The 13,303-nt window shown below is 40.4% G+C and overlaps 1 protein-coding gene across 1 annotated transcript in view; it reads left to right on the top strand.

The window, feature by feature from the left end:
* The window catches only part of lrfn5 (leucine rich repeat and fibronectin type III domain containing 5), a 157,148-nt gene that overhangs the window by 103,754 nt on the left and 40,091 nt on the right, over nucleotides 1-13,303 (top strand). The window contains exons 4-7 of the mRNA XM_011490618.3: nucleotides 7,612-7,836; nucleotides 9,056-9,184; nucleotides 9,262-9,442; nucleotides 9,681-9,836. Coding sequence (XP_011488920.1) covers nucleotides 7,640-7,836; nucleotides 9,056-9,184; nucleotides 9,262-9,442; nucleotides 9,681-9,836 — 663 coding nt within the window. The 5' untranslated portion in view covers nucleotides 7,612-7,639. The remainder of the gene's footprint in view (nucleotides 1-7,611; nucleotides 7,837-9,055; nucleotides 9,185-9,261; nucleotides 9,443-9,680; nucleotides 9,837-13,303) is intronic.

Genomic DNA, 13,303 nt, shown 5'->3' with positions numbered 1-13,303 from the left:
TAAAGTAGCCAGTACGCGCACCATACCAACAACTAGAGTGTAGCATAAGATGCTGTCTGACAGCATCACCCATACATCATAAGTGCAAGAAACTTACATTTATTCATCTTCTAGACCTGTTTTATCCCTTTCGGGGTCATGAAGCTGCAGGAGACTATCCCGCCCACTCATGGGCAAAGGCAGGGGAAATCCTGGTCACCAGTCTAACGAAGGGCTACAAATCACACACCCATGCACACTCACATTCACACCGGGGGACAATTTAAAGTAACCAATGAACCTATGAAGCACGTTTTTGGATGGTGATAAGAAGCCAGAGTCCCCGGAGAAGACCCACGCATGCAGGGGGAGAACATGCAAACTTCACACAGAAAGGTCCCCCATTGGTTTTCTGTTTCAGGTCCCCCAGCCGGCCATTTTAATATGGGCTGCACAAGCCTTAATGGAGGGACACCTGTGCTCCACTTAGGATGTGGCCACTTCTTTCTAAGACCCACAGACCTGGACAACCCAAAAGAAAGCCCTCTGCAATGCGGGTTCAGATGGCCACTTAAAATGAAAAGTCTATGTAAACGCGCTTAAATGAGCGTTTCGAGCTTCCACGTTCAAAACTCTCAGGTCTACTTGTAGCTGTGCAAGTTTTAAGAACGTTGTCAGGCTCTACGTGCAAAGTGCGTGGCCATTGAATGTGTGTCGCTAAACCGGTTTGTATTTTAACCAGTCAAGGACTCAGAATTAGTAGTGACCAACAAATTACACAGTGACCAGCCTGACAATGTCTATGTTTGTTTTTCAAATAAAGATAAAATAAGGAGACCGCTCTCCTGACATGATGAGAATCCATATCTGTCATTGCATTGACACTAGTAATGAATTGAACCGTTGTCATTTGGCATTTCACACCAAGGCTCTTCCAACTGTTGGTAGTGGACATGCGATGGTAAAGAAAACAGTTGCTTGTTCAGTGCACGGGCCAACAACGGGCATACAAGAACGCCCATTTACTGCCCAGTATGAATGTAACATAAAGCTTTATTGAGATTGTGCTGTGCTGTGCGAGAGCTTTGGTATGAAAATCGCATTTATTTTTATCTTGTGTTCAGTGCCACTGGTGTTATCTGGTGTGTTGGTACTTCAATGCATGTAAACAGCATGAAAGGTTATTCTAAAGTAATAAGCAGCTGATGATCCCATGTAGAGCAGGTTTGTGTTAGCAGAGACAGAGATTACCAAAGAGTGGAAGCAGGATGAGCTGCCGGCAGCAGGTTAGTTAAAGTGACTTTGGGCATTGGTGCGTTTTATTAAATATTAAATGCATCAAAGGTAAATGCTTTCGTAAGAGAAGAGAGTGCAAATTCTCCACCTAATTGATTCACTTCCGTCTGCTCGTTTATTTTCATTCTGTCCAGGACCTCGTAGGAGACTTGGGGCTTTCTCAGCTGTGGCAGGCCAATCAGGGGATTATATTCACGATTTGCAAGTGCGAGACTAATAAACCCAACTGCTACTTAAGGTCACACTTATGTTTGGGTTCCAATGTTCTCATCAAATAGCCCAGTGATTTTTATTTTTGAGCTGTGTATATAGGTGGGGGTCACCTGAATTAAAAATACCCTGATTTAAAGGTTTTATGTTGTTCAGTAGGGCAACTTTTTTTCCAGGTGTTGAACAACACAATCCATCAGGAATATGACATTCTTTATGTGAAACCTCAGTGCGGACTTCTTAGAAAGTTCTTGTGGGACCCTTACCACATGCACCACTCTTTGTGGAAACTAATACCTCAATTGTTAGTAACGTGGTTTCAATAACAGTTTGGTGCCTTAGTATCTAAGAATTTTGGACCTGGCTCTTAAAAAAATGTTTTGGCACACACTGTAGCTCTATGGTTTGCCATGTTGAAGAATCACTTATTGGGGTTGTATCTCTGACCGAGGGGTGGATTAATTGGCTAAAATTAAAAATTAATAAACACCAAACTGCCATTGATTTTCTAAGACTTGTCCTAAAGAGAGCCATTTTCCAAGCTAATCTTAATGCTGATTTAGAGCCAGAGCAGAAGCAGTTTTATAGCTTCCTCTCTACTATGCTACCTTCACGCTAACCATGATTTGGTGCGACGCCTCTCTTTGGACGCCCGTCAAAAATGTTCATTAAATTGATGCTCCAGCCCTAAGTGGAAGTTGCAACTGTTATAACATTTTAGCCTTATCGCTACATGGAAGTATTGACTGTTTATTTCATTTGCAATGGATGGTTGTAAATGTTGAGTGTGGGGTTCACCGTCTGAATGACAGCTGCTTTCAGTGTTGCTTCCCTCTTTCTGTGGCCCAGTTTGACCTCTTCCTCTCCCAAATTAGTCTGACAAGGAAAAACATAAAAATAGGAATACAATTAGACAATATTTCTATTGTTGTCTTGATGGAAAAAAGAAAAATATTACTAAGTTCAGGAATAGAACAAAAAGATTCTCAGAAATGTTGGTTTTGGACTCCACTCGCTGATCTCATCATCACCATGTCACAGGCCAAAGCTGAGTCGCCAATTAGATGCAACACGTCTTTTTTGCCAAAGTTCAGATTTTTGAACTCTTAACACACTAACCCACTATGCCCAAGTTGCACCAAAACGGGCTGCTGCCAGGCCGACTGGTCGCGCGTTATGCTCAAGTTGTCCTGCAGGACTTCTGATCGCGTCTGTACATTGACTAAAACTTTGAAACAAGACGCCTTTTACACGCAAAAAACTGTGTCTTACTATACACCACTTTTTTGGGCCAAAGTTAAGAGAATTCATCTTCGGGGGGGTGAGGATACCAAGATAAATTAAACATTAACCATTAAAATCAGAGGTGTGGCGGCCCCACCTAACAAACGTTTTTTGACACACCATAACTTTTCGACTGCTCATGGGATCAACGTGAATTAGTAACTTTGCATATTGGCTTTGTACTGATATAGAACAGTTCACGTTAGTAATGTTACTTTGTTAGTAACAGCACTTAATATTAGTAACGGCAAAAAGCAGCTTATCTCTGTGACAGAATCAACAGATTTACATTTATGGCGTAAAATCAGCACCAAAACTTCTTTACTCAACTTCAAAATCTGCTGGAATAAAGTTTCTCGCATAAACGGTTGAAAGGTTATGGTAGTCAAAAGAATGTCAACACTGGATGTAATGTTTTTTCTATGTTTAAACCAGCAAAGCAATGGCTTTTATAAGCACATCTATTATGGTGCTAATGCGCATACTTTAACTGGATCTGCTCAGGTATTTCAGAGAATATGTCAGTCTTCCACAAATGCATGTACCACCTCATATGTCCTTATGGATCCCGGCAACTATTAGAGACAGGCGACCGCAAGCTCAGCGGAGAAAGTGGGTGTTTGTGTTAGCCTGGGGGCGGTGCTGGCAGTGAAGACTCTTCCTTGAAGGGGTTGTTCTCACTGGTTTATGTCACCTCTTGAGAACCTACTCGATTAACTGGATTGAAAGGGGCTGGTGGTCAGAGCACAGGTTTTTAGTGGAATCCTCAGAACTGTGTGAATGCATCAAAATACCCCTTTTGGGTTGTTTATAGTGAGGAATGAACATTATAAAACACTAAACAACAAAAAAAGTTGATTTTGCATGAAAGGTAGGATGAAAATCCATGCCTTGAGCAGCCATATTGAATCTTTTTTACTACCCTGTGATCGAGTCACTGATGCACAAGTTGCAGCCGGTGTGAATATAGCATCAGAAAGCCCAAAGCACTTTGCAGTCACAGTCCCATTCACCCATGTATTCTCAGGTTATATTCACGCACTGATGGCAGCTTGACTGTCAAACACCGTCCCCACCAAGAGCAGTGTGAGTTTTAGTGTGTTGCCCATGGACACTGCCAAGGCGGAAACTAAACCTGCGGACTTCCAAACAGAGCTTGACCCCTCTACCTCTGCGCTATGGCCACCCTAAGTACATTCAATTTCTTTTGAAACTGAAGTACTTCCTGTAAAATTGTTTTTTTTCCTCATCTAAAGCATAAATGCTTCTATCTTTTCAAGTGTTTGACCTCTAATCTAAGGTCAAACCAACTGAAAAAGCTATTCATCCTCTTCAATTTTGTCACAACCTTGTCTTAGTAGTGTCAGATATTTTGCCAAATGTGTATTCTATTTTAAAACCATTTTCTGCCAGATGAAGAACACCATATTTTGTAAAAATAAAGAATTAATTATTCAACACAACATTTTAAGTCGGTTGGCTTACTTGTTTTTTGACGTTATTTTCGTTTTTGTTCTAATTTACCTTTAAACGTGTGCATCAATTCAACAAATAAGCGATATTTTAATTTCAAACCAAGCAAAACTTTTAATTTGTAGTTAGATGCTCTGGGATGCAAAAGTTCCTCTGGAAGCCACATAACATTGGCAAAAACATTGGATCATGCCTCTTTAGCAGCTTCAAAAGGGTCTGATTGTGTGAAAAGTTCCAGGCCATAGCTTTTAACTGTCAAGTCGTTCCACTGGTTATTCCCCGTGGGATTTGAATATAACCTCAGATCAGTTTAGAGCATGGAGCGTGGGGAGAATCCATTTCAACTGTTCAGGGAAGCCAGTTGTTCATCTTTGAGCAAGCCAGGGGTGAAATAGGTTTTTGTGGCAGGCCTTCGTAGGAACCCGGTGGGTTGGCTTTCAAAAAAGTGGATCAAACAGGCGGCGGACATGTGTGAAACACAATCACATTTTACAGACCACTGCAAACAGAGTTTAATTTGTCTTCCTTACACATAATCCCTTTGGTTAATTCACCATTCCATTTGATCCCAGCGGTGCTACATGTCACCTCAGGCAATAGAGTGTCAGTAATTTGAGTGTGAAGAAGAGTTTGGGTGAAATGGAGCCCAGTTCTGATGTAAGATCTACTCTCATATGTGTGGCGACATATACCATTATCTCCTCTGCGGTGGATTTTGTTTACAGTGTGTGTGACGGGACTAGCGCATCTTTTCACCCCAAATTAAATTCATCCCCCATTCTTCTGGCTTTCACACCTCGGCACTCATTTTAATTAGCCAGCTCTCTGATCTCTTTTATTTTTTCCTCCCTTTTCTGATAACTCTACCTCGTTTCCTTTCCATTTCTCTGTCTGTCTCATTCATCCGCTCTCATTACAGTCATTTTTCGGTGTAATTAATGAGCCCATATCTGCTTTCATGTCACTGGGGTCACAAGCGTCGTGTGTGTGTGTGTATGTGTATAACACCCATACATGTGAGTCATCTTGGGCTCTATTTAGCTGCTTCTTGGTCTTTGTGTTCCTTTCTTTCCTCACTCATGTGGAAAAGAAAGAAAAATTAAAGCAATTGTGTGACCTGTGACGCGGGAAGGCGATTACAGCTCAGTAATTATATGTGGGAATGAAAGAGGTGCTCTGAGAGATGGCCACACAACCAGATCTCATTGGGGTGAATGGCTTCTTAATCAGACTAAGGAAATTATGTTGTATGATATGTTGTGGTAAGAATAACCTCAAGCAGAGCTTTGTAGCAGTGTTCAAACAACAGATGTTGTTGGAAATATATTTCGAAACTTTATTGAGACAGTTGTAAGGTAAGCAACTCAATTCTTTTAGTTACCCATTTAGCTTGAGCTACCTTTAGCACTAAAAGCTCATTGCAAGTTAAAAAAACATCTCACAAACACATTGGGTTTGATAAAATGAGTGAAAGGACGACTGTCTATTTGGAAATGCTTCTTTGTCCTCTTTGGGATGACTTTTTCTACCCAAGCTGTCATCAGGAGGGAGTTTGGAAAAGCCCTGAAGCTAAACCACCATGCATGCTCTCAGTCACAGTGTTTTTGGATTGCCGTGGATAAAGCCTGAGTGCCCAAAGAAAATCTTCTGCTGCACAAACAGAACACGCAATTCCTACTCTTGAGATTCAGCTACAGATCTCACTGCTGCCTACTTTGAATTTAATGTTCTTTCATTTTCCTCTGCATACAGAAAATACACTGCAATTCTCTTTGTTCACTTGGCACCCGGCATAGTATTTTTGAACATTTTTGTGAATTTCAAAAGGCTTTTTATAGTGCAATGATCTTATTGTAACTGCATGGCTCATGTCCCATTAACAAAGCTTAATCTTTTCTATAAGTTAAGCTTTTGGTTCAAATTAAAAAAAAAAAAATTTTTTTTTAAAATAAAGTGTTTTCTGTATTTCTTTTATAATCAAGTGCTGAATTGCTTGATTGGAAAATGATTTAAAATGAATAAGTAAACAAATAAATAATCAGTTACAACAATGTTATCTCTTTTTGTAATTGGAATGCGGCCTTAAACTACATTCACATTGCCCTCAGCAACCCCCATTCAAGAGAGAAACTATCTATGTAAATGCACGGAAATGCGCATTTCGGCCTTAAATCTCACATGATCACGTGTAGCTATGTACGTTTCTACGACCACTGTCGGGCTCTACATACAAAGGTGTTGCATGTAAAACCAGTTGAACTTTGACCAATCAGTGACTCAGATCTGGTAGTGATGTTTAAATGACATCCCTTTATTTATATATATATATATATACATATGTATATATATATATATATATAAATATGTCATAAATTATATGACATCAAGTCTTTCATGTATCAGAAAAGAGTTGTGAAAGAAAAAGTCCAGAGCAAGATTCGCACCACTGATATTTCTCATCAAGCCTCTTCCAAGTGGGTGGTGGACATGCGCTAGTAGACAGTAGCAACAGCAGAAGAAGAATCCCCCCCTGCTTGTCCGGTGTAAACACCGTAGGCTAAATGCTTTCAAACAGTTTTTTGTGCTGTTCTGTTTAAAAGTAGTGATAAATTATTACTCCATAAGAAAACTCCAGAACTATGTCTAAGCATGTGAAAGTTTGATTGCACGGAGTGTGAAGTTTTAGTACAGGTTCAAATAGGAAAGTGAAAGATCATTGATAAGAAGGAAGAAGCATGTTGGAAGGCGTCAGGAAATGTCCAATAACACAACAATTGAACACTTTCGTCCCTTTCTGATCTGTTGATTGGAGTGCAAATACTGGATCTACACCTAACTAGGCAGTGATGACCAGACTCAATAAGTGCATGCTGTTGATGGAGCAGAAACAGTATTGCAAGATTAAAAAACTGAGCTTTTTTGTTTGATTTTCACCCTTTGATATTGGTGAGTGTTTGAGCTTCACAGAGCTGGCAGGGTTGCAGTTTACTGTGATGGTGCAATGCAAGAACAAAGGAAAAAGGACTAAACCCAAAGCTCTAGTGTTTCCCTTCAGCTGCTGGCTGCTTGAGTGTCATTTGATCCATCTTGGGTCTTAAAGCTTGGAAACTGCTGGGTTCGGTGCATGATTTTTTTTGTGCAGTAACGGATCCTTTTTGTCATGAAATCCAATAGAGCAATGCCTAAAAGGTAACAGTTAATGTACCCCAACAAAACTGACCTCCAAATGTTTCATTATTTGAGTTAGGTTGACGATGCTACATCAAAATGTCCAATGTCTGTTGTTTTAACCAAATAGTATTTGTTGAAGTAAAGACTACATTAAGTTACTTTTACATCAAAAAGTATTTTCTCTCTTTTTCTTTCCAGGTGTTGCATTCAGGTGCGGGTGGTAACCATGGAGAGGCTGTTGCTATGTCTGATGCTGGTGGTTGCCATGGCAGTGAGGGCACAGATTTGTCCAAAGCGCTGCGTATGTCAAATTCTGTCGCCCAACCTGGCAACCCTCTGTGCTAAGAAGGGCCTATTGTTTGTACCACCAAACATCGACAGGCACACAGTGGAACTACGACTGGCTGACAACTTTGTCACGAGGTAATGTCTAACGAATGTGGAATTTGAGAACCTCCACTTACACTTTATTCTAAACAAATATCTTTAAAGAAAACCTGTCAGATAAATGAATTAAGACAAGTCAAACTATAAGTAGTTTCAAACTATAAATAAAATACCAAAAAAAGGCAACCAAGGATGAGATTTACTGCTTTATCTAACAGTATCCATCCATGAATGAAATTTCTTACCATATTTAAATACTCAAAAACTACATTATTTTTTCCTGCTAGGCTACACTATGTAATAAAAATTGGATTATTTTAGTTTAAGTAGTAAATAAATCAAATTAATAATCCGCCGGGGGGATTTTGTGTTCGGCGGGAGCTTCTGGCACTTTGCAGAAGCTATGTCCTAGAAAAGACAAAGTTTTTTTTTTCATTTGGCCAAAAATGGCACGATAATAATTAAAAGAATTGGATTGCTTTTGAAAAAGCTCAAATGATGATTGGAGTGGGTCTTTAAAGATTGACTTTGTAAAAAATGTACAGCCCTGGGAACCCGAACCTCCCTTGCTTATAATTTTAAGCTTCGCTCTACGCTGTTTTTTGTTTTTTCACAAGTACCAGCTGTTGTTTGCTTTGTAACTTTATACCTTTAACACTATGGTCATATGTAGATGCTGACATACCCATATCACACCAACTGTCCGACACAATGCTGAAAGAGAAACCCACACACCTGATGTAGCCAGTAATAGGATACGCTGCTGCACATCCATCTACTCCACAAGCCAAGGAATTATTTTCTCCCCGCTTTGAAGCACCAAACTCCCAACTTCCACACATATACAATTACAAAATGTATAATCAGGAGTTTTTGCTGGTAGTGCATTTGACTTGTGGATATAATTCTCATGAAAACTTTAAAATTTGACAAATTTAGAATTAATGTGGGAAAATAAACATGACTTTCTTCAGTCTGAATCTGGAGATGTTTATCCGCTTTGCTAGAGCGTGACATGGCTGAGAAAGGCTCTTTACTCTTGCTTTCAAATGTTGGATTCAAAATAAGGTCCACAAAGATAATGTATAGTAAAATAAAATGTTTTAGCATAGAATTTATTTAAATGATTTACTATTTTTCTTCTCATTGTTCTTAGAGCTGATAAATAAAAACAGGGTTAGCCCTATACGATGAGATCTGGTACCAGAGTGTTTTTTTTCTTATCTATTTTCCTTTTAATAATGTTTATTAACAGTGTAAAGAGAAAAGATTTTGCAAACATGACACGGCTGGTGGACCTGACATTATCCCGAAACACCATCTCCTACATCACACCTCTTGCCTTTGCTGATTTGGAAAATCTCAGAGCGTTACACCTGAACAGGTATGTAGTGACAATCGTACTGCATGTGCTTTTCTTGAAACAGACATTAACCGTTTTTTTTTTTCTTAATTTCTCAGTAACCGCCTGACGAGGATCGGCAATGATACATTCAGCGGGATGTCCAAGCTCCATCATCTGATCCTCAACAACAACCAGCTGGTGCTGATCCATCAAGGAGCTTTCAATGACCTGCTGGCACTAGAAGAACTAGACCTGAGTTACAATAATTTGGACTCGATTCCATGGGAGGCGATACAGGTTGGCGTATTGCATCAGCACTTACAGCAATCAAACTCAAACACTTTAAAATGGACACTTTGAAAACACATGTGTATCTGTCAGAAAACACCTTGAAGATGAAGTAGACATCCTTTAAATTATCCTCATTCGTAAAATCCTGTGCCTTTTATTTCCATTCAAATGTCTGGCATCCATAAAAGATACAAGGAAAACCAACGATGAAAAGGTCTGTGTCTTGTTCTTTTTATCCATGCAGAAAATGACAAGCCTCCACACGTTGAGTTTAGACCACAACATGCTGGACTTCATTCCTGAGGGAACCTTTTCTCTTCTACAGAAACTCAACCGACTGGATGTCACATCTAATAAGCTTCAAAAGTTACCACCCGACCCACTTTTTCAGCGAGCCCAGGTATTCTCACAAGGCCTGCACAGATCAAACTCACATTTCCAAACTCAATTCCCAACATTAGTGTGTCACACAGCAATTTCACCCAACTTTGAGTGTCTCCTTGAGGCACAAACTAAAGCATAGTCGGGTACTTGTTGTGTCTGAGGCGATGTTAACATGTGGCACTTTGACTTCTTTAGTCTGGAAGGTGAGACTTCTGTTGAAAAAGTGCCATGGGGTGGAAGGTGGGGGGTCATGTTTTTGTTCTGAAAGTGTGGCAAGCTGCAAACACTGTTCTGTAGGACTTTATTTGACATGTGAGGTGTTGCTGTGTGACAAGCTACGGTGGAGGTAACATCTACAGCTGTGTTCCCATGAACACGTATGGGGGTTGACCCAAATGAGGGTCTTAAGGTGTATTCAGACTAGACACATTTGGTTCACTTAAAATGAACCACTTTGTTTCCATCAATAATTCGGAGCAAAATTTCCAGGACCAGAAAGCGCTCTCAGACCCATCTTTTAAGGTGGTCTAAGTTCATTTCCAATTGGACTGAGCTTTGGTTTGCTCTGACTTACCTCAGTCTCAATAGGAACAGCCACTGTAGACGGGCATTATGGGATGTAAACGGAGTAGGAACCATGATGATGAGACAAAGCAATTCACTGAGATTTAGTTGGATGAATGCGTGTGTTACACTGATAAAAATGATGGGCCAACTCACTCTCGGTGCAACATAATTTCTGCAGACTCATTTATCCCGTACTGACTATGCTTCATCTGCTGGCGTCAGCTACTGATAGACCCTGCTGGTGAAACTGGGTATTGTTCGAAATGGATTTCGAAACCAGTCAGTAAAATATAAAGTTTGAGTAAGAAACTACAGTATATAGACAAGGATTGTATAGAGTAGGACTTCCATTGTTCTTTCTCTTGTTGCTTTGCCTCAACTTTGTAATTCCTGGCCAATGACTGAAGAAGTCTTTAGTCATGTGGGTTTGTCTACAAATTTTGGTTTGCAACAGAAATATCAGCTTGAACGGCAGTCTGAATGCAGACCACACAAGGTCAGGACTCAGTCCAGACCAAATAAAGCGGTCCGGACCAACTGACATTTCCACACCCTTAGATAGCAGCGGCCACATCTTAAGGGGAGTACATGTATGTTCTGCAGTTCCCTTGAAGCTCGCATGGGATGTCATAAAAATGTAACTTATCATTGTAAGTGTATCTTGAGTATTTATAAGTTAACAGTAAGATGCCGCCATTTATGACATACGAGTGATGCTTTTATGCAGAGCATTTCCACCATACTCTAGTCGTTAATAAGGTGCGCATGCTGGCCCCTTACCGTGTATAAATGCCCCACGGGGTGTGCAGGTGATACGTAGGTGCCAGTAGGACATCTAGGATACCCGCAGGATACTCACACAAACTATGCTCTGATTGTCTAATTGACAAATCCAGTGGCGGTTCTGCACTAACTTACTCCCTGGGTGAGTAATCCCATCAGCGCCCCCCACACAGGGGCCTAAATTAAAAACACGCTTAAGGTTTTGGGCCGAAGAAGATAAACATTAACTGAACACACTAAAGCTAAACTTTTAAACCTTTAATACTGAACTTTTTGAACATAAATATGAAGAAAACAGGAACATTAATCTAGAGTAACTCACGTTAAACCTTAAATAACTTAATAATAATATTTTGCTCTCCATAAAATTATATTCTGTCAAAATTATACAAATATGAACATGCTGCAGAACAAAACAAACAAAGCCTGAAAATATTAATAATAAGAAATAACAAATCAAATAATTTTGTTTTCTTTACTCTTTTGTCATTTTTTTGGAGCTGGACTCCTGCATCATTTTTAGCAATAATTTCTTGGTGTGTGACGTCCTGTGTGTTTCTTTGTGAAACAGAGCAGAAGGATTGGATCTAAAAAAAACTTATTGTGAATACTATTTTTAGGTCTTATAAAACATTAAAAACTAAATCATAGAACTCATCCGTGGGATTACTCCAAAAATATTTGGCATTTCCCTAATTTTGTGCAACACCAACAGCAGAAATCCTTCAAAAAACCTCAATCCATAAAAAATTGTCTGCGCCGACCACCCCTCCCCTTCCCTCTGACACACGCGGCTCCGTCTCTATGACGGCAGCGCGCAGCTGCGGCCTAGAGTTGATTGTTTGAGTGAAAAAAACTCCCAATCACCTGTTAGAGTGATTCACCCAGCTATCGATTAGCCCCCCAGTCGAATTTTTTAACTTGTTAAGTTCCAGAGACTACCGTAAATAGGTGGGGGCGCAAGTGTCTTGCAGCAGAGGTCGGGAGTCACATGCACATTGGGTCTGCTGTGTCAGAGCAGGGAATTGTGGGAAATTGTTTCACTATGAGTGATTTCATCCATTATTTATTTATTTGCACCATAATTGTGGAGAGGGATGAAGACATGGGTGCGATGTTAGAAGTCAGATGTGTCAAAATAAGAGCGTAAAGTGCCGGCTGCTCCAGGCATGTCAACATAAAAGCTCAATGTCTCCTCTTTGAATTTGGTTTTTCATTGTGTGTAACTCAGCGGGCACAGAAAATGCCGCCCCCTATAAAGTGCCGCCCTGGGCCACTGCCCACCTCACCCATATCAAAAACCGCCACTGGATAAATCCTAACAGTAAGGCTGCATACAAGGAGCACACAGTTATTAGTTGAACAGACAACCTCCCCCTTGAGCCCTGCCCAGGATTTAGAAAAAGTAAAAGCAAATGAAAAATCCCTATGACATGCCTGCATCTCACCTACTTAACCCTTATTTACCCTAGCATGTTTAATATGATCTTTGATGGATGTAGGAAAAAATTTGCATACACTTACACTTTACGGGCCCATGGAGCAGTCCACTGTATTGATATTTGCCGTGGGGCACCTGTGTGCCACTTAAAGGTTTGCCCATTTTTCTCCTGCAGACAGCCCTACTTTCGTACAAGCTTAAAATTACCTGTGGGTAAATTTACCTATGGGTAAATTTAAGTTTACCTAAGGGGCAGCCGTGGTGCAGTGGTAGGGCGGTCGACCTCTGATCTGAAGTTTGCAGATTCAATACCCGCCTTGCCAGCCCACGTGTCGAAGTGTCCTTGGGCAAGACACTGAACTCCACCTTGCCTCTGGTGGAAGGCTGCCGCCAGTGTTTGGCAGCGGAGCTGCCATCAGTGTGTGTGAATGGGACTGTGACTGTAAAGTGCCTTGGGCCTTTGAAGAAGGTAGAAAAGCGCTATATAAGTATACAAAAAAAATGCTCAATCTGAGCAAAAACCTGCCCAATTTGAGCAGAAAACTGCCCAATCTGGCAACAGTATCTGTGTAAACAGCACACAAACCCCCCCATCAGTACCAACATACCATGTAGCACATGGTTGGTTAAATATTGTGTTGGACCAAGATCAAGCGTCAGATGGGTTAACAAAATACAAAGTAGTAAAAGTG

This window comes from Oryzias latipes, chromosome 22, assembly GCF_002234675.1.
Source record: "Oryzias latipes chromosome 22, ASM223467v1".
NCBI lineage: Eukaryota > Metazoa > Chordata > Actinopteri > Beloniformes > Adrianichthyidae > Oryzias > Oryzias latipes.
The sequence above is the reverse complement of the archived record's forward strand: the minus strand, read 5'-3'. Positions and strand labels throughout refer to the sequence as shown.